This window comes from Gopherus evgoodei, chromosome 9 (genome assembly GCF_007399415.2).
Source record: "Gopherus evgoodei ecotype Sinaloan lineage chromosome 9, rGopEvg1_v1.p, whole genome shotgun sequence".
NCBI classification, from domain to species: Eukaryota; Metazoa; Chordata; order Testudines; family Testudinidae; genus Gopherus; species Gopherus evgoodei.
Window position 1 is genome coordinate 553244 of NC_044330.1, and position 27018 is coordinate 580261.

The following is a 27018-nucleotide window of genomic DNA, read 5'->3' on the forward strand; positions in this document are numbered from 1 at the left end:
TACAAGTATGTCGGGACAAAATTAGAAAGGCCACAGCACAAAACGAGATTAAACTAGCTAGGGATATAAAGGGATATAAAGAGTAACAAGAAAACATCCTGCAAATACATTAGACCAGGGATTGGCAACATTTCAGCAGTGGTGTGCCGAGTCTTAATATATACACTCTAATTTAAGGCTTCACGTGCCAGTAATACATTTTAATGTTTTTTAGATGGTCTCTCTATAAGTCTATAATATATACATATAACCAAATTACTTTTATAGGTAAAGTAAACAAGTTTTTCAAAATGTTTCAGAAGTTTTATTTAAAATTAAATTAAAATGCAGATCTTAATAGTTTAGTGTGATCCTTGCCCTTGCTTTTCCTTGCTGAGTTTTCCAACGTCTGGTGGCACGTATTTGGATACTTTAAGCTGCACACACGCTTCTGAGTGATCAGTTGTTAACCTGCTGGAACCCTAGATCAGCAGCTGAGGTGAGTGGAGCTGGTGGCTGGTAGGGCTGAGCAGGCCCAGAGGCCTGGACTCTGTCTGGTAGGGGGCCTGCGCTGGAACTCCACCCGGAAGCAAAGTGAGTGGGGCTGCAGCGGGGATCCCGGCTGGCAAGGGGCCAGCAGCCACAACCCCAGAGCGGTGGCAGGCTGAGCAGGTTAGCCCACCCAGCTCTGGGGTTTCAGCAGTTGGCTGAGCGTTTCCGCCCTCCCCAGCTCTGAGGTTTCAGCCACCCGCTCCTGCCAGCCAAGGTCTTAGCCCGCTGCCAGCCTGGGATTCCTTCACCCAGGCCGGCAGCGAGCGCTGAGTGGGACCAGCAGTGGGACCCCAGCTGGCAAGGGGCCAGCAGCAGGAACCCCAGAGCGGCGGCAGGCTGAACGGCTCATCCTGCCACGCTCTGAGGTTTCGGCCACTAGATCTTGCCAGCCGAGGTCTCAGCCTGCTGCCAGCCTAGGGTTCCTTCACCCCGGCCAGCAGCGGGCGCTGAATGGGACCGGCGGCGGGACCCTGGTTGGCAAGGGACCAGTAGCGGGAACCCCAGAGTGACACTCAGCCCACCCCGCTCTGGGGTTTCAGCCCCCAGCTCCTGCCAGCCGAGGTCTCAGCCCGCTGCCAGCCTGGGGTTCCTTCCTTCCTCCAGGCCAGCAGCAGGAACCCCAGAGTGGCAGCTGCTGCCAGCTGGGGTCTCAACCCGCTGCCAGCCTGGTAGAAGGAACCCCAGGCCAGCAGTGGGTGCTGAGTGGGACCAGTGGCGGGACCCTAACTGGCAAGGAGTCAGCAGTGGGAACCCCAGAGCGGTGGTGGGCTGAGCGGCTCACTCCGCCCCGCATGCCAGCAAAAATCAGCTCACGTGCCACCTTTGGCACACATGCCGTAGGTTGCCGACCCCCGCATTAGACGCAAGAGGAAGACCAAGGACAGAGTAGGTCCATTACTCAAGGGGAGAGGAGAGGGAGGAACAATAACAGAAAACGTGGAAAGGGCAGAAGTGCTAAATTACTTTTCTGTTTCAGTTTTCATAAAAACATTTAAAAGCAATTGAACATGTAACATAATGAATGCCTGTGAAAATGAGGTAGGACCAGAGGCTAAAACAGAGGAAGATCAAGTTAAAAATTACTTAGAGAAGTAAGATGTTTTCAAGTCTCAAGAGCCTGATGAAATAAATACATCCTAAACTACTTAAGGAGTTGACTGAGCAGATATCTCAAGCATTAGCTATTATCTTCAAAAAGACATGGAAGATGGGTGAGATTCCAAAGGACTGGAAAAGGGCAAATAAAGTGCCTGTCTATAAAAGGGGGAATAAGGACTAGCCAGGGAATTACAGGACCAGTCAACTTAACTTCAGTACCTGGAAAGATAATGGAGGAAATAATTAAGCAGGAAAGATGTGGACAAATTGGATAAACTCCAGAGAAGACACCAAAAATGATTAAGAGTCTAGAAAACATGACCTACTAGCAAAGAATGAAAAAATATAGGTTTGTTTAGTCTGGAGAAGACTAAATGGGGAGAGAAAAATGTTCTCTTTAACCTCTGATGATAGGACAAGAAGCAATGGGCTTAAATTGTAGCATGACCAGTTTAGCTTGGGCATTAGGAAAAAATTCCTGTCTGGGAGCTTAAGCACTGAAAAAAGTTGCCTATAGAGGTTGTGGAATCTCCATCATTAGAGATTTTTAAGAGCAGGCTATCCTGTCAGGTATAGTCTAGATAATATTTAGTCCTGACATGAGTGCAGGGGAGTGGACTAGAAGATCTCTCGAGGTCCCTTCCAGTCCTAAGATTCTAGGATAGTATGATTTTTAATTTATGTGTTGAATATTGTCATTAGATTTCAGGATTCATATTTTAATCAACAGGAATGGGGCCATCCAAACCTCTCAGAGCTATTGTTTCAGGCCATCTACACACCAAGGAAGACAATGCAACATTAGTGTACAGCAAGTTCCCATTTTCAAGTTTTCTATACTAAGTGGTACATTAAGAAGGAGCTGGTGTGTTTATTTCCTTCAAGAAAAACCTTCACTGCCTGTATAAATCTGTCCAAACATAATTATTTATAAAAGTGATGTAATTAAGTTTTACCGGATCTTTTTGCACTTTTCCAGATCATGATTGACAATCTAACAGAACAAACAACGTAGGCTATCTTCCATCATTAACTCTATAGGCTCTATAGAACCGCTGTTCGTGAATCATAACATGAGAGCCATTGCACAATGGTTATGAATTTTGTTATAATCAATCTGATTACCACATTCAATTTTTAAATTATCAAGTGCATAATCATATTGAACCTATAAACCATTACCTGCTTCTAGGGATGTGCTTCTATTTTTTCCCTCTAATAGCACTGAGTCTCTACACATGAATTATTTCCTCCTCCAAGTCTTATTAAGGCTAATCAATGGCAACCAGCATTTCGGTGTCCAACTGCACAGAGTTAAAATATGACTGTAAGCATCAGTGTGACCCAAAGCTCTTGGAAAACAAATTGTACCAAGAACTCTCTTACCCTCATCCACAAAGGACATAATTAAATAAAAACAGTTCACATACTCTCTTGGAGGTGATATTACTTTCAATATGCACTTCAAATTAATTCTTTACTACAGTAATAAATAATAAGCATCTCATGTAGCTCTTTTCAACATTCAATTTAAGTATAATACAGTAAAACCTCAGAGTTATGAACACAAGAATTAAGAACTGACTGGTCAACCATACTCCTCATTCGGAACTGGAAGTACAAAATCAGGCAGCCACAGAAACAAAAACAAAAAAAAGGTAAATATAGTACAGTACCGTGTTAACGTAAACTACTAAAAAACAAAGGGAAAGTTTAAAGAAGATTTGACAAGGTAAGGAAACTGTTCATTTCATTTAAATTAAAATGGTTAGCAGCAGCATTTTTCTTCTGCATGGTAGTTTCAAAGCTGTATTAAGTCAATGTTTAGCTGTAAACGTTTGAAAGAACCACCACAATGTTTTGTTCAGTTATGAACATTTCAGAGTTTTGAACAACCTCCATCCCAAGGTGTTTGTAACTCTGAGGTTCTGCTATAGTGATAATATTTCTTTCCAGTGGCCTAGTTGCCTTCCAAAAATTCAAGAAAGAATGGTTCCTTCTCCAAAGAACTCCCAGTCTAAAGAGACAAACAAGTATACAGAGGTTATAGAAGCAAACAAAAAAAACAGTGTAAATAAAACTGATTAAGTGTAAAAGAATACAGAGGTGAGTCTTTAAGAGGACTTAAATTAGAATAGGTATAGGACTTGAGGATGAGTACAGATAAGTCATGGCATATGAATCAGGGGCTGGGTGGAACAAGGCACAAAGAAGAGAGAAATCTGGGAACATGGAATTAAAAGGAACAGGAAGTAACCAACAAGGGAGGATGAACAGAGAGGGTCAAAGTTATGTAGCACTATGAAGGCGGAGACAGTAAACTTAAATAAGGTATGGTTGAGGATGGGAGCCAGCAGAGGGATTTGAAGAGGAAATAACATGATCATATCAATGGGCAAGGAAAATTACTTTAGTGCCTGCATTTTATGTGGATTGTAGGGAGGCAATGTGTGAGCATAGAAGGAAAGAGAGGAGAATGATAACGTGGCATAAAATGCACATCAGTAGCTTCTTAAGATTTCCAGACCTTCAGGAACAGTACATTAAGGATTACCTAGCTCTCTCTTTTTTCTTGTGGGACATTTTTTCAGCTTCTATAACAAATTCAAGAAATATGATTTTTTCTAGCTTTAAAGGAAATGTATATAGTTTGAATGCTGCCTACCTTAAACTTATTATTCTGCAATACCTGTTTAACGACTAAATATTGTCTAGTACACCATTTCTGACTGTAAACCTACTAAGATGAATAAACTGGAAAGCATATAAACAATTTTATATTAAAATATGACAAGGGATGCAAAGCAAAAATGTATTCACTTTAATATGGAAGTTGTATAAAATAATATTCTCCTCTGAAAAGCCTGTACTAAAAGGACAAAAGAAAGGGGATTAAGAGTCCCTATAGAGCCAACCCCTCAACCACTCTCACTTGAAAACTTTCAGAGCTGCATTAACCACCATAACAAGTACCTATTTAAACTTTTAACACAACCTCCAAATGTCAAAACCCATCAGGAACCATAAGAAGGATATCTATACTGCTGTAACTAAGATCTTGTCTACATGGGAAATTATTCCAGCATAGCTCCTCCAGGTTAACTCCACGTGTGGACACACTTATTCTGGAATAAGAGTCTCTTATTCTGAATTATCTTAATCTTTGCTAATTAATCAGAGATAAGTGCTTAATTTTGCTAGGTACAGTACAAACACAACACAGAGATGGTCCCAGCCCCAAAGAGCTTACAGTCTAGAGAAGATGAGACAACAGATGGATGCCACAAGGAAACAAGGGGGATTTTGACAAACAGACAAGAAAATAATGAGACAATACACGTCATCTGGAAAGGCAGTGGAAACAGTGTGCCAGATGCCTAGCAAATTTTAAGATTTATGAAGGCACTGTGTCAGAAAAGAGTTTGGAGGAGGACAATGAGGTATCTTTGTGGACGCTTAGGAGAACTCATCCCATACATAGCAGGTGGCACAAGGGAAAGCACAAAAATGCTTGTTACAAAATGTAACATATGGGTTATGATTGCTGGCATCACTGGCAGAGAGGAGTTGGGAGTCAGTATCTCAACAGCATATAAGAGATAATAGAAAGGGCAAACATAACCCGTGAAGGGCCCTGAAAGAAAAGACAAATAGTTTGTTTCTGATATTGCTGAGAAAGGGGAGCCAGTGGAAGGATGCAAAGAGAGAGGTCATGTGTTTGAAACGATGGGGCCAGGAAAATTATCTTTGCAGCTGCACTTTGAACGGATATAGGCAGGGCAAAATGATGCGTCAAGGCCACAGAGCAGTGGTCAAGAAGAAAGATGAGGGCTCAAACCAATGAGAGTCATCTGTGTGGACAGAAAGGAAATCTGGATCTTAGATGTGATGCATGAAGAGGAAGGAAGAATCTGAAGATACAGAGAAAATGGCTGAGACAAAGATGACATTTAGGTTACAAGACTGAAGAATAGGAAGAATGGTGTTGACCACAGTGACTAAGGAAGGAGGGATGGAAGGGAAAAATCAAGACCTTTGTTTTGGACACATAGAGCTTAAACCATGTGCTTGACATTCATAAGGAAATGTCAGAAAAACAGGCTGATATTTCAGCTTGGACAGGAAGAGACAGATCTATAGTGGCAAAGATCTGAGACTCATCAGAACACAGGTGGTAGCTGAACTTGTGTTTGTGAATGAGACTTCCCAGCATAAAGATGCAGAGAGAAAAGTGAAGACAGCTAAGTATGGAGTCTGCTGGAACTCCCACACAACACTGGAGAGGGGATGAAGAGGTTACTCTAAATGAAATGCTGAATAAAATGTCAATATATATTTTGTAACCAATGCTAAAAAAAGGCCAACCTAGCTATTGATTATTTTGTAACAATAAACCTGACAAGTCTACAACTAAGCAACATAAGTAGGGCCCTACCAAATTCACGTCCGTAAAAAACGCGTCATGGACCGTGAAATCTGATCATTTGTTAGCTTTTATCCTATCCTATAGGGTTTTAATGGGGGGAGACTAGCGTTTCTCAAATTGGGGGTCGTGACCCAAAAAAGGGTCTGGGGGAATCCCAAGGTTATTGTAGAGGTGTGTCAGTATTCTCACCCTTACTCCTGCGCTGCCTTCAGAACTAGGTGGCCAGAGAGTGGTGGCTGCCGGCCAGGTGCCCAGCTCTGAAGACAGTGCCTCGCCAATACCATACCATGCCACCCTTACTTATGTGCTGCTGCCTTCAGAGCTGGGCAATGCTGCCTTCAAAGCTGGGCTCCCAGTCAGCAGCCACTGCTCTTCAGCCACCAGCTCTGGAGGCAGCACTGCCATCAGCAGCAGTAAGGAAAGCCATACTACAATACCCCCTCCCCCCACAATAACTTTGCAACCCCCTCCCCCGCCAACCTCCTTTTGGTCAGGACCCTACAGTTACAACACCATGAAATTTCAGATTTAAATAGCTGAAATCATTAAATTTACGATTTTTAAAATCCTATGACCATGAAATTAACCAAAATAGACTGTGAATTTGGTAGGGTCCTAAACATAACTGTAATTCTCATACATGTAACCTACCCAGTTAAAAATAAAAAGGAAATCTATACCCTTAGGACACACACATTATTAAAAGAAATAAGTAATCATTAATCTTAAATTTTCAACCTTAGTTAAATGAGCTGAGAGGTTGTTCACATCTTGCAGTGTACATACTACTGCATCACTTGTACTTTCTATATTTAATAGGGACTCTAAAGAACTGTTTATTATACATTGTACTAAAGCTCACAAATAAAGGTTATACATCAACACTTACAACAAAATTGTTTAGATTATGTACATCTTCAATATAAATTTGTATTAACATACCAGAGAAACCTATAGTGTGACATGTGTTTTATCACATTCCTGAACAACATATATGAAAGCATGAAACCAAAAGAGATTTATTCTTGTACATTTAATTGAAATCTTAGCATATTCTATAATGAACAATAACTGCAAATAACAACAACATCAAAATAATTACTTATTTTGACCAAAGACAGCCAACTGCTTGAAAATCTTGTGTATAAACTGACTAATAACGTACATCATCTCTTACCATCAATTAAAATAATTAATTGCATCTGGTAAACTAAAATAAGCAGAGCAAACCTAATGGGCTAACTGATTTACTCTATATAGGGAGTGCAACTTTTTCTAGAGAATAACTAAACAAAGCTGGATATTTACAATCAAATCAATATAGAATAAAAGATCCCTTATTTTTAGTGCCTTTAGAGACTCTTTAAAACAAAATCCCAAGGAAGTACAATATTACTACAATGCAAATTTGTATAATCCTAAATATAAGCTGGTATATCTGAAATATAACAAATCTGTACAACTAGAAAAAGATATAAAATAATTAAAATTAACATCTTTAACACTGCTTGCATATTAAAATGTCTCATTTTAATATAGTTAGAACTGCTAACTTAATACCCATGTTTTATGGCATACTGACCTTGGTCTTTTTATATTATGTTATAAACCATTTCAGTACTTGAATGCTAAGAAATTATCCCCAAAGCGTAGCAATACATGCATTAGACATATTTGTAAAGAACACAGCTCAACAAGAAAAAAAGTTATAAGAAATATGCAAGTACAATTATACTAGCAAATCTACTCCAGTGCAGGCAATAAATTTATAATAAAATATTAACATCTCAGCTGACCTACCAAAATGTATAGATTAAACTGCCTGGATTTCCGTACATTCTTAATACATTTCCTGCCCATCTTTTTAGCATGCCACATCAAAATAAACATTCTGAGCTTAATGCAATTTTTGGGTTTTCTTGATGTACCAAAATCACCCAAGTCACTGAAAACCTAGAATGAAGATAAGCAGTTATAAAGATGACCAGATGCTGACTGATGTATCCTACTGCTGTTGTGGTGTCTTAATTAATCTAAGTTCCATCTGTTACAGTTTTTCCATTTTTGTCTCCTCTTCAGATTCTGTTGATTATGCCCATACTAAGGAAGGGCAGATTTGAACAGCCACTCAAAGCCAAATGTTCTATCACGGGGCAAACAAAGGCAGTTGCATCTTGATTACAAGAAAATATCAAGTATGCATTTTAATCACAGGCAGCTTCTTAAAAAAAAAATGAATAAAACCTTAATGATTGCCTTGAACTTATAATGTATGTATAGCAGAGAAAATAAGCACTCCTTATGGAGCAGACACGATTATAAGAAGAAATAATTTGATCTATTGTTCTATTATGAACAGTTCAGATGTCAGCAGGTAGTAGAATGGTGCAAATTGTCCATTCAAAGCTGTGGCGAGCTGAAATGAGGCTTTGTATCACCTGTTAATGACTGAACAAATGAGACTTACTAAACACTGATTAAGTAAAAGCTGTACATGCTGCTTACGATGCTTATTCAAAATACAAGAGACATATGAACACATTTTGTGTTTCTGCAAAGCATAGCAATCAGAAAGACAGTGTGGCCTTTTAACAAAATATTTGATCATTTGCTTTGCCCCAGAGTTCTATATTTCTATTCTACAGTCTTATACAACAAATAAGATGTAAATAGCTTCTGAACTTCCCCAAGACATCCATTTAACACTAGAGAAAAAAGAGAGGTTACCTACTAGTTACTTACTGCTTGAGTGACCTCTGCTCATTCACTCTAGTGGCATATGGCACCCAAGGAATTGTCTTGAAAAGCCGTGTCTGTAGGTTGTTTACAAGCAGTCTTCTGCAAGGGTGACTTTCCTTTATATAAGGGAGTACCTTAGTTTCTTTTTTCCTAGACTGCAGAATCCTGATGTTGAGTACAACACTGAATAGAAAGGAAGGTGGGCAGATAGTGTGAATGCACAGATAACTCTTGAACAACAACTAACTGGTAAGTAACTCCTCTTTCTTCTCCAAAGGCATTTGCGCCCCATAAAGAGGAAGGGATAAGGAGGTCTAGTTAAACAGACACAACTAAAGTTGCTGCTTTACATATCTCCACAAGGGACATATCCATAAGGCATGCTACTGAAGCTGCTATGCCTCTTGTAGAGTGTCCAAGCCAGAGGCACTGGTACTATGTCTAAGGTGTAACAAAGCTCTACACACCTCATCCAGTGAGAGTTAGTAGACTGCACTTCTCGTCCATCCTCCCTGTGAAAGGAAAAGGCCTGGGTAGAGATCATCGAATCGTGGAAGTCAGCGAATGGCTACGCAGGTGGTGTCAGAGAGAAGGCTTTGGATTCTTTGACCATGGGATGGAGTTCCAAGAAGGAGGAGTGCTAGACAGAGACGAGCTCCACCTAACAAAGGAGAGGGCAGAGCATCTTCACAAGGAGGCTGGCTAACCTAGTGAGGAGGGCTTTAAACTAGGTTCACCGTGTGAAGGAGACCAAAGCCCTGAAGTAAGTGGGGAAATGGGATACTGGGAGGAAACATGAGCAGGAGAGCGCCGGAGGGGACGACTCCTGTCTCATACTGAGAAAGAGGGATGATTGGTGAGTTATCTTAAGTGCCTATAAACAAATGCAAGAAGCCTGGGAAAAAAACAGAGAACTGGAAGTCCTGGCACAGTCAAGGAACTATGATGTGATTGGAATAACAGAGACTTGGTGGGATAACTCACATGACTGCAGTACTGTCATGGATGGATATAAACTGTTCAGGAAGGAAAGGCAGGGCAGGAAAGGTAGGGGAGTTACATTGTAAATAAGAGAGCAGTATGACTGCTCAGACCTCCAGTATGAAACTGCAGAAAAATCTGAGAGTCTCTGGATTAAGTTTAGAAGAGTGAGCAACAAGAGTGATGTTGTGGTGGGAGTCTGCTATAGACCACCAGACCATGGGGATGAGGTGGACGAGGCTTTCTTCCGGCAACTAGCAGAAGTTATGAGATCGCAGGCTCTGGTTCTCATGGGACACTTCAATCACATGATATCTGCTAGGAGAGCAACGCAGTGGTGCACAGACAATCCAGGAAGTTTTTGGAAAGTGTAGGGGACAATTTCCGGGTGCCAGTGCTGGAGGAACCAATTAGGGGCACAGCTCTTCTTAACTTGCTGCTCACAAACCAGGAAGAGTTAGTAGGAGAAGCAAAAGTCGACGGGAACTTGGGAGGCAGTGCCATGAGATGGTCGAGTTCAGGATCCCGACACAAGGCAGAAAGGAGAGCAGCAGTATACAGACCCTGAACTTCAGAAAAGCAGACTTTAACTCCCTCAGGGAACTGATGGTGGGATTCCCTGGGAGAACAACATGAGGGGAAAGGAGTCCAGGAGAGCTGGCTGTATTTTAAAGAATCCTTATCGAGGCTGCAGGAAAAAAACATCCCGATGTGTAGAAAGAATAGTAAAGGCAACCAGCTTGGCTTAACAGTGAAATCCTTACTGCTCTTAAACACAAAAAAGAAGCTTATAAGAAATGGAAGACTGGCCAAATGACCAGGGAAAAGTATAAAAACATTGCTCAGGCATGCACGAGCAAAATCAGAAAGGCCAAATCACACTTGGAGTTGCAGCTAGCAAGAGATGTTAAGAGTAACAAGAAGGGTTTCTTCAGCTATGTTAGCAACAAGAAGAAAGTCAAGGAAAGGGTCGTCCCCTTACTGAATGAAGGAGGCAACCTAGTGACATAGGATGTGGAAAAAGCTAACTTACTCGATGCTTTTTTTGCCCGTCTTCACAAATAAGGTCAGCTCCCAAACTGCTGGACTGGGCAGTACAGCATGGGGAGCAGGTGGATCAGCCCTCTGTGGAGAAAGAAGTGGTTTGGGACTATTTAGAAAAGCTAGATGAGCACAAATCCATGGGGCCGGATGCACTTCATCCGAGGATGCTAGAGGAGTTGGTGGATGTGCTTGTAGAGCCATTGGCCATTATCTTTGAAAACTCATGGCGATCGGGGGAGGTCCTGGATGACTGGAAAAAGGCTAATGTAGTGCCCATCTTTAAAAAAGGAAGGAGGAGGATCCGGGGAACTACAGGCCAGTCAGCCTCACCTCAGTTTCTGGAAAAATCATGGAGCAGGTCCTCAAGGAATCAATTCTGAAGCACTTAGAGGAGAGGAAAGTGATCAGGAACAATCAGCATGGATGCACCAAGGGAAAGTCATGCCTGACTAACCTAATTGCCTTCTATAATGAGATAACTGGCTCTGTGAATGAGTGGAACACACTGGACGTGTTATTCCTTGACTTTAGCAAAGCTTTTGATATGGTCTCCCACAGTATTCTTGCTGGCAAGTTAAAGTAATATGGGCTGGATGAACAGACTAGAAGGTGGATGGAAAGCTGGCTAGATTGTCAGGCTCAACAGGTAGTGATCAATGGCTTCATGTCTAGCCGGCAGCCGGTATCAATTCGAGTGCCCCCAAGGGTCGGTCCTGGGGTGTTTTGTTCAATATCTTCATTAATAATCTGGAGGATGGTGTGGAGTTCACTCTCAGCAAGTTTGCAGATGACACTAAACTGGGAGGAGTGGTAGATACGCTGGAGGGTAAGGATAGGATACAGAGGGACTGAGACAAATTAGAGGACTGGGCCAAAAGAAACCTGATGAGGTTCAACAAGGACAAATGCAGAGTCCTGAACTTAGGACAGAAGAATCCCATGCACTACTACAGATCAGGGACCAAATGGCTAGGCAGCAGTTCTGCAGAAAAGGCCCTAGAGGGTTACAGTGGACGAGAAGCTGGATATGAGTCAATAGTGTGCCTTTGTTGCCAGGAAGGCTAATGGCATTTTGGGCTGTATAAGTAGGGGCATTGCCAGCAGATCGAGGGACGTGATCATTCCCCTCTATTCAACATTGGTGAGGCCTCATCTGGAGTACTGTGTCCAGTTTTGGGCCCCACACTACAAGAAGGATGTAGAAAAATTGGAAAGAGTCCAACAGAGGGCAACAAAAATTATTAGGGGGCTAGAATACATGACTTATGAGGAGAGGCTGAGGCAACTGGGATTGTTTAGTCTGCAGAAGAGAAGAATGAGGGGGGGATTTGATAGCTGCTTTCAACTACTGAAAGGGGGTTCTAAAGAGAACGGATGTAGACTTATCAGTAGTGGCAGACAACAGAACAAGGAGTAATGGTCTCAAGTTGCAGTGGGGGAAGTTTCGGTTGGATATTAGGAAAAACTTTTCCACTAGGAAGGTGGTGAAGCACTGGAATGGGTTACCTAGGAAGGTGGTAGAATCTCCTTTCTTAGAGGTTTTTAAGGTCAGGCTTGACAAAGCCCTGGCTGCGATGATTTAGCTGGAAATTGGTCCTGCTTTAAGCAGGGAGTTGGACTAGATGACCTCCTGAGGTCCCTTCCAACCCTAATATTCTATGATTCTATCATCTCTCCCCATAATACAATATAATCTTATTTTCTAATGGGCATCATTCTTTTCTAGGTAGAAATAAAGAGTGCTGTATGTCTGAACTCTGTAGACAAGATTAAATGGTCAGTTTTCAGAATATAGAGAGGGAAATAGTGGTGACCCCAGAGGTCTGTACTGGGACCAGTCCTATTCAATATATACATAAATGATCTGGAAAAAGGGGTAAACAGTCTTGTGACAAAATTTGCAAATGATACAAAATTACTCAAGATAGCTGTCTGCTATGGATTTAACTAACAAAATGGCAGATGAAATTCAATGTTAATAAATGTAAAGAAATGCACATTGGAAAACATAATCCCAACTATACATACCAAATGATGGGATCTAAATTAGCTGTTACCGCTCAAGAAATATCTTAGAGTCATTGTGGATGGTCCTCTGATAACATCCACTCACTGTACAGCAGTAGTCAAAAAATCTAACAGAAAGTTAGGAACCATTAGGAAAGGGATCGCTAACACGACACTAAATATCATAATGGCTGTATATAAATCCATGGTAGGCTCACATCTTGAATACTGCATGCAGTTCTGGTCACCCCATTTCAAAAAAAAGATATATTAGAATTGGAAAAGGGACAGAGAAGGGCAACAAAAATGATTAAGGGTATGGAACAGCTTCCATATGAGGAGAGATTGAAAAGACTGGGACTTTTCAGCTTGGAAAAGAGAAAACTAAGGGGTATATGATAGCAGTTCATAAAATCATGAATGGTGTGGAGAAAGTGAATAAGGAAGTGTTATTTACTTCTTCGCATAACACAAGAACCAGAGGGTACCCAATGAAATTAATAGATGGCAGGTTTGAAACAAACATAAGGAAGTACTTCTTCACACAAGGCACAATCAACTTATGGAACTCGTTGCCAAGGGGTGTTGTGAAGGACAAAATTATAATAGGGTTCAAAAAAGAATTTGATATGTTCATGGAAGATAGGTCTATAAATGGTAACCCTGGCTTCTGACTGCTGGAAGCGCATGACAGGGGATGGATCACTCGACGATTGCCTGTTCTGTTTATTCTATCTTATGCATCTGGCACTGGACACTGTCACAAGACAGAAAACTTGGCTAGATGGACAACTGGTCTTGATCAAGTATGGCCATTCTTATGTGTAGATATCTTCCATGCTGCTAGATGGAGTACTTCCAGATTAAGACGCAGGAACCTCTTCTGTGGTTTAGACCAAAGGTCTGGAGACCAGCAGGTCCCTGGCTAGCTGCAGAAGATCCAGATCCCAAAGCCAGTGAGTCCACATCAGTCTTATAAATAGGATGCAGGCTCTGTCCAACCTGATCTTCTAAATAATCCTCAGAATAAGGGCAATGGGAGGGACAGTACATCGAAAATGACTATTCCAGTCCAGCAAGCAAGCAAGCAGCTCAGAGAGATCTTTTAATCTCTCTGTGCTATTCTACAATACAGCTGACATTTTGTGTTATGTCTTGATGCAAAGTGGTTAATAGTTGGCCCCACTTATGAAAAAGTTTTCTGGTTTCTGTGGTCAGAATCTAGGAGTGCATTTCCCCTTGCTTTTGATGTAGTACATGGCCATGGTACTGACTAGTACAGGTACTCACAAATGACGGTGTAGGCATAAGCAGACATGAGGACCCACTACACCGCTCTGGGATCAAGTATGTTGATATGGACTCTGGATTCTTGAGCGTTCCACTGGTTGTATAGTTGGGAGCATTCACCCCAGCCCAGACTAGCAGTATCATTACATTAATTTTTTGTACTATTAGAGGAAGGAGGGACTCCCTTGAGGACACTATCTCTGTTCTCCCACAAACGAAGCTGCTAAAGCACTCAGAGATATAGTTGAAGATGTCTCATTCGCATGTTAGCAAAGGGTGCAACTTAGGCAGATGAGGGTAGTAAAACAAGGAATACACCAAAAAATGTGTGGTTTGTACTTTTTTTTCCTGTGGATTACCAGGAATCTGTCCTTTAAGACAAAGTTTTGCGTGGAGTCCAGGACTGCCCCAGTGAAGGTAATCCTCTGTTCAGACTGGAAAGGGAATTTCTCCCTGTTGTTTAACAGTCCCAGAGATTGCAGGAGGTTGCAGATGTAAGGAATCATAAGAAAGAAATTCCACTGAGAGCTGAACCTTAGGAACCATTCATCCAGTTACAGGCAAACAAATATGCCCTGGCATCTCAGGTGTGCAGCTATCACCAAAAGGCACTTTGTAAAGACTTGGTGCTGTAAACAAGATAAATGGAAAGACTTGGAACTGGTAGAAGCTTGCCCCCACACAGAAGCTACGGTATTTAATACAGGTGTATCTGATTCTCACAGGGAAAAAGGTTTTCTTTAAGTCAAGAGCCACATACCAATCTCCCTGGGACAAGAAAGGAATGATGTCCCCTAGTATGGGCATCCTGAACTTGAATGTTTATGAATTTGTTGAGGTTTCTAATGTCAAGGATATTCTTGGGGATTAGGAAACAACAGGAGTGGAACCTCTTTTCCTAGTTTTCCTGTGGAATCTCCTCTACGGCTCACCTCTGTAGGAATGAGTCCACTTCCTCTAATAGGATTCTCTCATGAGACGGCTCCCTGAAGAGGGAGGAAGAGGCTGAGGGAAACAAGATGCTCTGGTGAATTCTATCAAATAATTGTCATGGATGGTTACCATCACCCAATGATCAGAAGTAATCCTGCAACAAATACCATCCACACAGAAGAGATGAGGTCCAAAGAATGCAGGCAAGAGCTTCAAATGACTAAACTATCCCATCAAAATTACTGGTCTGAAACCAATGCTGAGGGCTGTGCTGACGAGTCATGAGGGATCCTTCCCTTTTAAACTGCTGCCATTTTTTGTTGGAAGCAGATTTAGAAAAGGAAGATCACTAATATCGCCACTGAGGCTGCATCTTTTCTTGCAAAATGGAAATTTGCTTTTGGAAATTGAATGTTAGATAAGGTCTCCTTGCAGAGGATGAAGACTGAGTAATCTCTGAAGACTGGCCATCAAAGTAAGAGGCTTTAATCTTCTCTAAAATTTTCTACTTCCTGTCATTAAGATGAGTGCCTTCAAAAGGGAGGTCTTCAATATTCTTTTGTGACTCAGGACTGACAGCAGTGTACCTTAACCAGGAGATACCACCTTAACCACTCTCAGACATTCTGATCTGAAAGTGTAACATTAGCACTCATCACTTTACCCAAAAGCATGGTGTATTCGTATGTCAAATGTACTTTCCAAAAATTAAACATAATTACAATAGATTGTCCTTGTAATATAAAAATTAAAAAGGTGAAAACTGTACTACACGTCTACCCGATAAAACGCGGTCCTCGGGAGACAAAAATATCTCACCACGTTATAGGTGAGACCGTGTTATATGAAACTTGCTTTGTCCCCCCCCCCACGTTCCTTGTTCCCTGCCTGCCCCCTCCAGAGACCCCCGTCCCTAATCAACCCCAGGATCCCATCCCTACCCAACTCCCCTGTCCCCTGACTGCTCCGACCCCTATCCACCCCCCTTCCCGCCCCCTGACAGGCACTCTCTGGCAGCGGCGGGAGCAGAGCAGCCTGGCCCCAGCCCGTTCCACTCTGCCACCTCGCAGCTGCGGCACTTCGCTTCCCACCATCGGTGAGTGTGGGGAGGTTGGGGAAAGGATGCCCCCCTGCACTCACCTGTAGCAGGAAGCAGAGTGACGCGGCCCCAGCCTGCTCTGCTTTCCTTGCCCCGGACCCAGCCATGTCGCTGGGGGGTAGCTGGGGAAAGGTCCTGCACTCACTTGTGGCGGGAAATGGAGCACCATGGCTGGGAGCTGGCGGAATGGAGCTGGCTGGGGCTGGGCTGCTACGCTTCCTGCCACCAGCGAGTGCGGGGAGGTTGGGGAAAGGATGCCCCTGTACTCACTGGTGGCGGGAAGGAGACCGCTGCAGCTCGGAGCTGGCAGAGTGGAGCGGGCTGGGGCCGGACTGCTCCGCTTCTGCCGCTGCTGGTGAGTGGGGGGGGGATCCCTTCCCCCAAGCTCCCTCCCCTGAGCGACGCGGTTGGGGCCAAGGGAAGCAGAGCAGCCTGCTCCTGGGCCCCTGCTAATCCCCCGGGCCACTCTGGGACGACGAGGCCCCCAAAAGTGCCCTCCTACAGCTCCTGCACCCCCGGCACGGGGGGAAGGGAGGAGAGCCCCTGATCACCCCCAAGACCCTCTGCCCCTTATCAAACCCCTCAGCCCCAGCCTGGCCCAGAACCCTTAACATGCTGCTCAGAGCTTTACCACGTTGTATGCAAACCCGCGTTATATTGGGTCACGTTATATTGGGGTAGAGGTGTAGTTTAATAGCATTCAAACAAGACACAAAATAATAAAGTAACATGGTAATAAAAAAGACAGCATGGTATCTAGACATAAATCTAATGGACGATATTTGCTCTGTGAGGTTCTGGTTACTTTAGACCAGTGGTCCTCAACACAGTACCCGTGAGCGCCATGGCGCCTGCCGGGGCATCTATGTGTGCCTGCCTACTGACAATGCTTCTCTGTGGCATTTCAGCGGCACCACTCTTGATGACACTGCTTCTCGGTGGCATTTTGGGGGCAGCGCTTCTTGGTGCTGCCGCTTCTGAGTGGCATTTCGGTGGCTGCTTGTCTGGCGGCCGCACTCCTTGGTGGCATTTCGGCTGCTGGTCGTCCGCCGCCCACCACCCTGAAAGGTTGGGGACCACTGCTTTAGATCTTACTTTTAATATCCTGGATATTTCTCTGCAGATCAAAAGCCAGTGTCTGAGTCCAACTAGTCAAATAGAATGGTGTTACACCAGTGATTAATTTGACCATTTCAAAACATTTTGCAGTTGTTTCTTACTCAACTCTTTTCATTTGAATCTGTTCTCATTTTAAGGTTTATAAAATTATTCTCATTATTCTTAAGATGTCTACCACAGATCTCTTCTGGCAATAGCTAATTGTTGCTGCTTATACTTCTTTTCTTACATGAAAAGAAATACATTCACTTTTCAATTTACTGAAAAGAGCCAATCTTAATTCATGCAGCTGTTACAGTAAGGGATGCTGACATCCGCTGCTGTAGCAACACCACCAAGTGGCTGATCTCACTGAAAATGCATTGACATCAATTACATTGAAGTCAAATTACTCTAATCAAATTTTCTATCATAGCAGTTTTCAGTATTTTCAATATTTCTACAAGAGAAATGTTTCAGAATTCTCCTCCCATCAAGCCATAAAGAAGGAAGGGTGCTTGTGACTCCCCAGCTCCTGCTTTGAAAACCCATACTCAAGGTTGCCTATCCCTGATCTAATGTATCCTCTTTCCTCCTCAAAACTCCGAAATTCATTCAAGCACTTTGGCCACTGAGATGAAAGACATCAGCTCTCTACTACAGGAAGAATTGGCCCTCAGAGCTAAACACTTGTGAAGGGCTCAAGGGTGCTGTGAGGTTCTCCCTGACCTGAGCCAACTCAAGTGTTCTTCCAGCTTCCCTCAAAGCTGTTAGAGAAGTTGGCCTCACAAGATTGTACGCCTTCATTATCCATGTTCGAAAGAGATTTTCAAAAAAAGACATAAAAAGGCAGCTAGCTGCCCAACTCCTACTGAAACGTTCGTAACTCTCTTTAAAGAGCTCCCCCTTCTGGACTTCCCTTTAGGTTTTTTTTTTTTTTTGTAGTTATTGTTTTTAAAACCATTGCCACTATACCCAAATTGAAGAATCTGGTAAACAAATGGACAGTGGCAGTTTTGAGAACTGACAGTAGTTCATCTTGTGTGACTTATGCCTGTCCACGAATATATCTTCTCAATCATCATGATATCTCAGCAGAAGGGGATTGGGCATGTTGACCCAGCTGAAACCATTCTTGCTACCAGAACAACTGGGTCCATGCTTGGGTGCTCTGTTACAAGGTCTTATTGGTGTCCAACCTGAGGATCTGACAAGATGGCCTTCATTTCCTCAGATGGAGGAGGAGTCCATCCCAGCACAGGGAGAATAATCAGTGCTCACTCTTTCAATAGTATGACTGGATACAAAGGAAAACTCTTAATGATTGGAATCAGTGGAATTTTATCTAAGGGATTTGATTTTTATTTTATTTATTTTATTTTATTTCCTATTTCTGAAGCTTTTCTCTATTATTTTAGTTATCAAGGAACTGGATGCTGCTCAATATGCCTCTGATGAAGCAGAGAAAAAACAAAGCAACAGAGTTAGGAGGCCAGTTAACCAAAACATGTCGAAAAACACTATTCAGTACAGTAGAACACCAGAGTTATGAACTGACCAGTCAATTGCACACCTCATCATTTGATAGGTGGCCTAGCTTGACATGAGTACCTCGATATAAGGAATAAACACACGAGTGACAGCAAGCCACAAGATTAATCCCATTCATAAGAAAGTTCACTTGCAGGAAGTATGAAACCACAAATAAATGTTACTGGTATATTAAGATAAATTTAAGGAATAAATATAACGAAACTTACACATATTTACAGTGGGAATACCATAAAAGCTTCATGTCAATTAGAGAAACCAGAAGGAATAAGGCGGGTAAGGTAATATCTTTTATTGGATCAACTTCTGTTGGAAAAACCTGAAAAAGATCTCTGTGTAAGCTCTAAAGTTTGTCTCTCTTACTAACAGAAGTTGGTCCAATAAAGGTGTCATAAACAGATAAGAAAAGTTAATAGCACAGAATTACTTGATATCTCTTTGACTATAAAGGGTTAACAAGTTCAGTAAGCCTGGCTGTCACCTGACCAGAGGACCAATCAGGAGACAGGATACTTTCAAATCTTGAGGGAGGGAAGTTTCTGTGTATGCTGTTAGTTTTTGGTTGTTGTTCACTCTGGGGGCTCAGAGGGACCAGACGTGCAACCAGGTTTCTCTCCAATCTCCCTGATACAGGTTCTTATAGATTCAAAATAGTAAGAACTAGGTAGATAAAGCGAGTTAGGCTTATGTTTGTTTTCTTTATTTGCAAATGTGTATTTGGTTGGAAGGAGTTCAAATGTGTATTTGGCTGAAAGGAGTTCAAATTGGTATTTTGCTGAAAAGATTTTAATTTGCATTTGTATACTTAGGCTGGGAGGGTGTTTCCAGTGTCTACAGCTGAAAGACCCTGTACCTATTCCATTTTAAATTTACAAAGATAGAAAAAAAACAGTAAAAATTTTCTTTAATTAAAAGCTTTTCTTGTTTAACAACCTAATTGTTTTTTTATTCTGGTGAGATCCCAGGGGACGGGGTCTGGATTCACCAGGTAACTGGTGGGGAGAAAGGAGGGAAGAGGGAGAGAGAGGCTGATTTCTCTCTGTGCCAGGATTACTTTCTCTCAGGAAGAGTCTGGGAGGGGGAAAGAGAAGGAGGGGGGGAAGGTACATTTTCCTCTCTGTTTTGTGATTCAAGGAGTTTGAATTACACAGTGATCTTCCAGGGTAACCCAGGGAGGGGAAACCTGGGAGAGGCAACAGTGAGGGAAAGGGTTTACTTTCCTTGTGTTAAGATCCAGAGGGTCTGGGTCTTGGGGGTCCCTGGGCCAGGTTTTGGGGAGGAGGGGGGGGCAGAGTGTACCAGGCACTGGAATTCCTGGTTGGTGGCAGTGCTACAGGTTCTAAGCTGGTAATTAAGCTTAGAGGAATTCATGCTGGTACCCCATCTTTTTGGACGCTAAGGTTCAGAGTGGGGGTTTATACCATGACAAAAGGATATTACCTAACCCACCCTGTCGTTCTAATATCCTCAGACCAATACGGCTACAACAACACTGCATATGTCAACTAACTGACATAATACTAATGATTATGATGGAAATAGTTAATTAATCTATAGAAAATGGGGATAACAACATAAGTGGGGAAGTTCACATATGGAAAAAAGGGTTAAAATTTTCATGAATGTGTGTAAGATTTAGAGGGCATCAGCATAACACATTATAAAAGATGTTAACTGGTCAGTATGCTGTGGGGCACAGCAGAATGACGACCACCTACTGATACTTTGGTATCACCTCATGTACTCCAGGGCTTTCACAAGGAATGATGTGAGTTATGAAAGTTCTGGATGTTCTGTATTCGCATGCTATGCTGCCACCTGTATGATCTTGTTTGTCTTGTTAATAAAATAAGTGTAATAAGAGTAAAGGTATTGGGGATTGTTTCTCATGTGCTTCTCAGGGTCCTTATTTTAATGACAACTTCACTACCGTAGCTGATCTGGGGGCAAAAGCCTCTCAGATTACTGTACCCTAAATTGCTAAATTCTAGTTAAATTTCAAACTATAGAACAAGCTACACTATCTTCAGTGAACATGAAGAACAATTGATCACTGTCCCCTTAATGTATTTGAAGACTAATCATGACCCTTTTCAGTCTTCTTTTCACAAGACTAAGCATGCCTACTTTTTTTTAAACCTGCCCTTAGAAGTCAGATTTTCTAATCTTTTATCACTTTCGTTGCTTTCCTCTGGATTCTCCAATTTGTCTACATCTTCCCTAAAATACTGCACCCAGAACTGGACATAGCAATCCAGCTGAGGCCTCACCAGTCCTGAGTAGCTTGGAACAATTATGTCCTGTGTCTTACAAACAAGACTTCTACTAATACACCCCAGAACAATATTAGCCTTTTTCACATACTGCAGCACATTGCTGACTCCTTCAACAGTGATCCACTAAAACCCCAAGATCCTTTTCAGCAGTACTATCGATTCTCTATTTTGTACTTGTGCATTTGATTTTTCCTTCCCAAATGTCATATTTGGCACTTGTTTTTATTGAATTTCATCCTGATTTCAGATCAATTTTCTAACACATCAAGATAATTTTGAAACCTAGTCTTGGTCTCCACAGTGCTATCAACTTCTCCCAACTTGGTGCCATCCACAAGCTATACTCTCCATTCCATTATCCAAGTTATTAATAAAAATGTTAACTAGTACCAGACTCAGGACCGACCCCTGAGGAATCCCACTAGATACATCCCCCTGAGTCTGACAGTGAACTATTAAGAACAATAGTTCTCAACCCGTGGCCCACATGCGGCGCAATTAGCACACAGCTGCAGCCCAGCTGCATGCTAAAGGCTGCCCAGGTGTCCAGTGCAGCAAGATCTGGAGTCCTAGCTGCCCGGCCCGGGAGGGTCCAGCGTTGAGAGTCGGGGCTGCCACCTAGCCCCATACAACAAGGTTCCGATCAGGGCTACTATCGGCCTCACACAACAGGCTCCAGGTTGTAGTCGGAGTTTCCGCACAGCCCTTCACAGCTGGGTGTGGGTTCGGGCTGCCGCCCAGCTGCCCTCTCACCCAGCCCTGTGCCCAGGGCTCCGCTCCTGGCCTCACTCTGTGGAGGCGTCTCTGGACAGGGAAGAAGGGCAGCTGGTCTGTGGGAGGGCTTGGGGGGCAGGGCACTGTGGTTCTCCACCCGTGGCCCAGGTAACATACTGTGGGCCACATATGCATCCCACAATGATAAACAGGTTTAGAACCACTGATTAATAACTACCCTTGAGTACACTTTTAACCAGTTGAGCGCTCATCTTATAGTAATTTCATCTATACCACATTGCCCTAGTTTGCTTATGAGAATGACATGTGGGACTGTGTAAAAGGCCTTATTAAAAACCAAGATATATATATCACATCCATAACTTCCCACACACACACTGCACTAGGCCAGGAAATTTGATTGATTTGTCAGGATCTGCTAGACTATTCCATATAACCCTATTATCTGTTTAATAATTTCTTCCAGTATCTTTTCAGATATCAAAAGTTAGACTGTCTTATCAGTCACATTTAATTTAGAAGCAAGTGACACACAATATTATTCTTTTTTTAATTTCTAACTAGCTGTTGTTGTCAGACTACTGAAGAAGCAAATTCTCTACATTGCTACATTTATCAATAGCAGATTGTATCTGCAACAAAACCGAGAGCTACTTTCTGATACTTTTTTTCTTTTAAACCCTGGGGGTTGTGTAAAATGGAAAAAGACTTTGGTGGATTAGGAACATGACAACTTTCTAGTATTAAATAAGCTCAAACTAAATTTTGTACATAGATTTTCCTAAATTTCCCCTTTCACATGTTTTTCTAGGATGACTGCTATGACTCAGATTAAGTTATGCATATCTGTCTTTGCAGCTAAACTGCTCCTTGTTAAGCAAAAAAAACCTACCCAAGCAAGCTGACAAGGCTGCTCTTCCTGCTATGAAACTGATATGCTTCTTCACAGGAAAAAAGCCTCCATTCTACTTAGACAACTAGATACATCTTGCATGTCTTAGCTCTGCTAAACCCACTACACTGCATCATATATTATTGTTCAAGGTTATAGCAATGTATAGGTACAGTACTATAAAATCTACTTTTCACAGATACTGGTTTTATGAGCATCTGCAGTATCACTACGAATAAAGAATCCTGTGGCACCTTATAGACTAACAGACGTTTTGGAGCATGAGCTTTCGTGGGTGAATACCCACTTCCTCAGATGCATGCATCTGAGGAAGTGGGTATTCACCCACGAAAGCTCATGCTCCAAAACGTCTGTTAGTCTATAAGGTGCCACAGGATTCTTTGCTGCTTTGACAGATCCAGACTAACACGGCTACCCTCTGATACGAATAAAGAGTGAAGTATGATTATACAACGCAGACTAGCCATGTTCACATCTAACAACATATTCTCAAACTGTTTAAAAGAGGAAGGTACATTGAAAGTTCTGAATGCATTCAGTTTTGACAGTTCAAACACAGTAACTTTGTTGTTAAAGAGACACTGATTTATTGGTTTAGACAGTTATCTGTACAATAAAGGTGATTCCGAATAAATAGGGTCTGGGACTAGAAGAGGCTTCAACTTCCTGTTATCTAAAGATTGTCTCTTTGAAGCCTATAATTCAGAGGTAGTCAATTATTTTTTGTCAAGATCCAAATTTCTTGGTCAAAATACAGTCAAGGTCCAGACTCCAGAGAAACATATTTCAGACTGTCATAACAATATTAAGTAAATAAAAAGATTTTGTAGTCCATTCAAAAGTGTGTAGCAGTCCAGATTTGGCCCATGGTCTGCCTATTTGCTACCCTGCTATAACGTTTGCTGAGCAGCGTGAAGCAATGGAAACTACAGTCATGGCTGGGAACTCTTTCTGTTCAGACTATCACTAGCTTTAATTATCACTGTGATTCATGGCCTGTTACCATCCAATTTTTAAATTCTCAGCTATTTTTTACTTTACAAATGACATGCCTTGCGTATCTATCCCATGCCAACAGTACTAGATCATTTTGATATCAGAGGTAACTCAACCAGTCATCACTCTTACACTCTACTTCCAGTTTGGTTGCGACAATTTCACTGGTTTTATGAGGGATACTTTACAGATGGTGCATTACTTGGCCCATCTGCCACAACTGTGAGACAGCACAGGCTTTTTGCAACTAATTATTATTATCTGTATTATCATAACACCTAGGAGCTCTGGACCCAGGACCCCATTCTGCTAGGTGGTGTACAAATACAGACCAAAAAGACAGCCCCTGCCTCAAACAAATTACATAACGAGACAGATGGATACAGAGTGACTAATAGGGGAATACAAGAAAACGAGACAATATTGACCAGCATGATAGGCAATGATCTAAGAACACCAGCTGCCTAGCCATTGTCAAATATTTTGTAGTCTTCGGGGCAAAGCAGAGTTTCACAGAGGGTTTTCAAGGAGGATACTAAGTTTGTTCTGCAGATATTTACAGGGAGCTCAAGTGTGTGGGGCAGCATGGGAGAAAGCATGAAGGTGCTTGTTTGAAAACTTATCATGCAGGTGAGTGATGGATGCTGACATCATAGGTTGATCGCAGGCCAGAGAATATCACAGTAACCCCTGTATTGAGTCCAATAACTTGAATTTGACAGCAATATATCTTCTAGAAAGACAGCCAGTCTTGATATGAAGACTTCAAGATGGAGAATCTACCACTTCCTGCAGTAGTTTGTTTCAAGAGTTTATCCAACTCACTGAAAAATTTGTGCAATATTTCTAACTTGAATTTGTGTAGTTTTAATTTCTAGCCATTGGTTCTTTTACATCTTTCTCTGTTAAGTTAAATAGCTGTTTAGCGCACAGTAATTTCTCCCCACTAAGATAAATTATTCACTGTAATGAAGTCACTTAATCTCCTTTTTGATAATCTAAACAAATTGAGCAATTTAAATCTCTCAAAGTACTTTTTCCAGCCCTTTAATCATTTTTATGTCCCTTCCCTGCACCAGTTTTGCAACATCCTTTTAAAAATGTGGACACCTGAACCACATATAGTATTCCAGTACTGGTGTCACCAATGCCATATAAAAAGGTAAAATCACCTCCTTACTCATACTGACTACTCCCTGTTCATACCACAGGATTGCATAATAGTCCTTTTTGTCACAGCACCACGATGGCAACTCATTTTCAGTTTTCTGTCCATTATGACCTCTAAATCCTTTTCAAGTCACTAGTTTCTGTGCTAGTCCCCCATTCTGTAGGTACAGCCTGCATTCACTGTTCCTACATATACAACTTTGAATTTGGCTATATTAAAATGCCATTTTGTTTGAAAGGGCCCTGCTTACCAAGTGATCCAGATCATTCTGACAACTGCTTTTTGAGATCTGTCAGTTAGCCATTTCTTGATCTTATTAACATGTGTTTACTGATACTGTTTTGGTTTTTTAATATTTTTTTCACTCAGCATGTTATGTTACTAAGTCAAACACCTTACAAAAGTCTAAGTATATTACTTTTACTTTTGTCAACTAAATCTGTAATCTCTTTTAAAAAATCAGGTTTGTCAAACAAGACCTACTTTCCAAAATACCATAAGTTTGTTAAAGCAATAATTCATTGTCTCAAACACCTATTAAAAATAGTTTACATTAAAAAAAATCCCTACCTTTACTGGAGAAATGTGAGAGTGGGAAACAAATCCATGTATATTTTCAATCTGTGATAGGTTCTTCTCTGATACATGAACCAACTCTGGAACAGTCACCTCACTAGTATGCTCTTGTGGAGGTGTATCTTCATCCTGACACCTATATTTCTGTAGAATATACAAAAATTTCTATTTTAAATATTTGCCCCATATAGATGTTTACATATAGTAAAGAATTCTTAGGAAAATTACTGGGGTCATGAGAGTAGGCGTGCTCTGGTGCCAATTCCACTATTCAGAGATCAAAGTACAATACATTTAAAGGAATACCATCAACTTAAACATTATATCTAACTGTTTTATCTACTACTGTTACATGCAACCTCTAAAATTTCTATAACCAAAGATCAATTTGTTTTGTGTATTTGACAGCAATATGCATATAAGTAAGTTTCACTATCTCCCTGGCGTAGTCAGTTTCCCCTTTATTTATGAAATCTTTCACACAGCAAAAAAGGATTGAAAAATATTTTTAATATACAAAAATGATCATAACACAAAAGTCAACAGGGGATTCAGAAATGGGATAGTAAACTACTTTTAATTCTTTTTTTTTTTTTAAGTCAGTAGATTTCAAATTCATAGTGTCCATTTAATGTTAAATATTTTTAGATTAAAAAATACTGGAAGGGTAACTATTCTAGCCTTCATCTTCTCGAAATACATTTTTCCATGAAGATTACAAACTTTAGCCTTCCCAGCAGAGAAACAAATTCATACATACACTACAAAAAATAGTCAAGGCCCTCAATAATACTTACAAACCAAAGAAAACATATTATCTTGTTGCCATAATTCTTGTCCTCCTTTCCTCCCAGGTTTTAATCATTTATTTTAGATTATAAACTTTTCAGCTCATGAAATCGGTCTTTCAATTACCCACTTGCACCATAGAAATTTATGATACTAAATAATATTGCTAAATTGTAAATTGTACCTCCCAGACTTTTTCTAAGTCAGCAAGAAATAAGCACACTTGTTTTCAAATCTTTCAGGCAAATGAAGCACTAAGGAAAGCTGTACCAATAAATCCCATATAGTCACAGATTGGTACAGCACTGTGCAAACTTCTTTAGTGCCCTACTGAAATATCTCAGCACTGCCACGGAATGACTACAACCCAGTTGCCCACTTTAGTCTTGGCTTCTCTGCCAAAGCTCCTAATAAGGACGCCTATTAGCCCTACGTGTAATAGTGGGTTTTAGAAAATGGAAAAATCAATTCATTTCCCCACAAAGCTGCTAAATGGTAACAACTTTCTCACTACTTACCCGGCCAAGATGCTAACCAGTGGCTTAAATATAAAAAAGTTATTTCCAGTTTCCTGATCTCTAATTCCCCAAAAAGCCTACTTTTCCCCATGCTTTTGAGTTTCTTTTGTTACAGAAAATTGTCATTTTCCTAATTTTCTAGTCTTGTTACTGCAATTTCTGCATAAAAAAATCAGCATTGCCTTTTTTTACTTTATTACAAAAAGGTAATAATGCTATTATATGCATTTATTCTTTTCATTCAAAA

At 41.4% G+C, this 27018-nt stretch overlaps 1 protein-coding gene across 25 annotated transcripts in view; it reads right to left on the minus strand.

Moving 5' to 3' along the window:
- Positions 1-27018, minus strand: part of DLG1 (discs large MAGUK scaffold protein 1) — a 395120-nt gene that overhangs the window by 257552 nt on the left and 110550 nt on the right. For 23 of the 25 annotated variants that reach the window (XM_030574808.1, XM_030574804.1, XM_030574802.1 and 20 more), the window contains one exon: positions 25459-25608. The exons of the other annotated variants lie outside the window; for them this stretch is intronic. In XM_030574808.1, coding sequence (XP_030430668.1) covers positions 25459-25608 — 150 coding nt within the window. The remainder of the gene's footprint in view (positions 1-25458; positions 25609-27018) is intronic. 25 annotated transcript variants of the gene reach the window in all.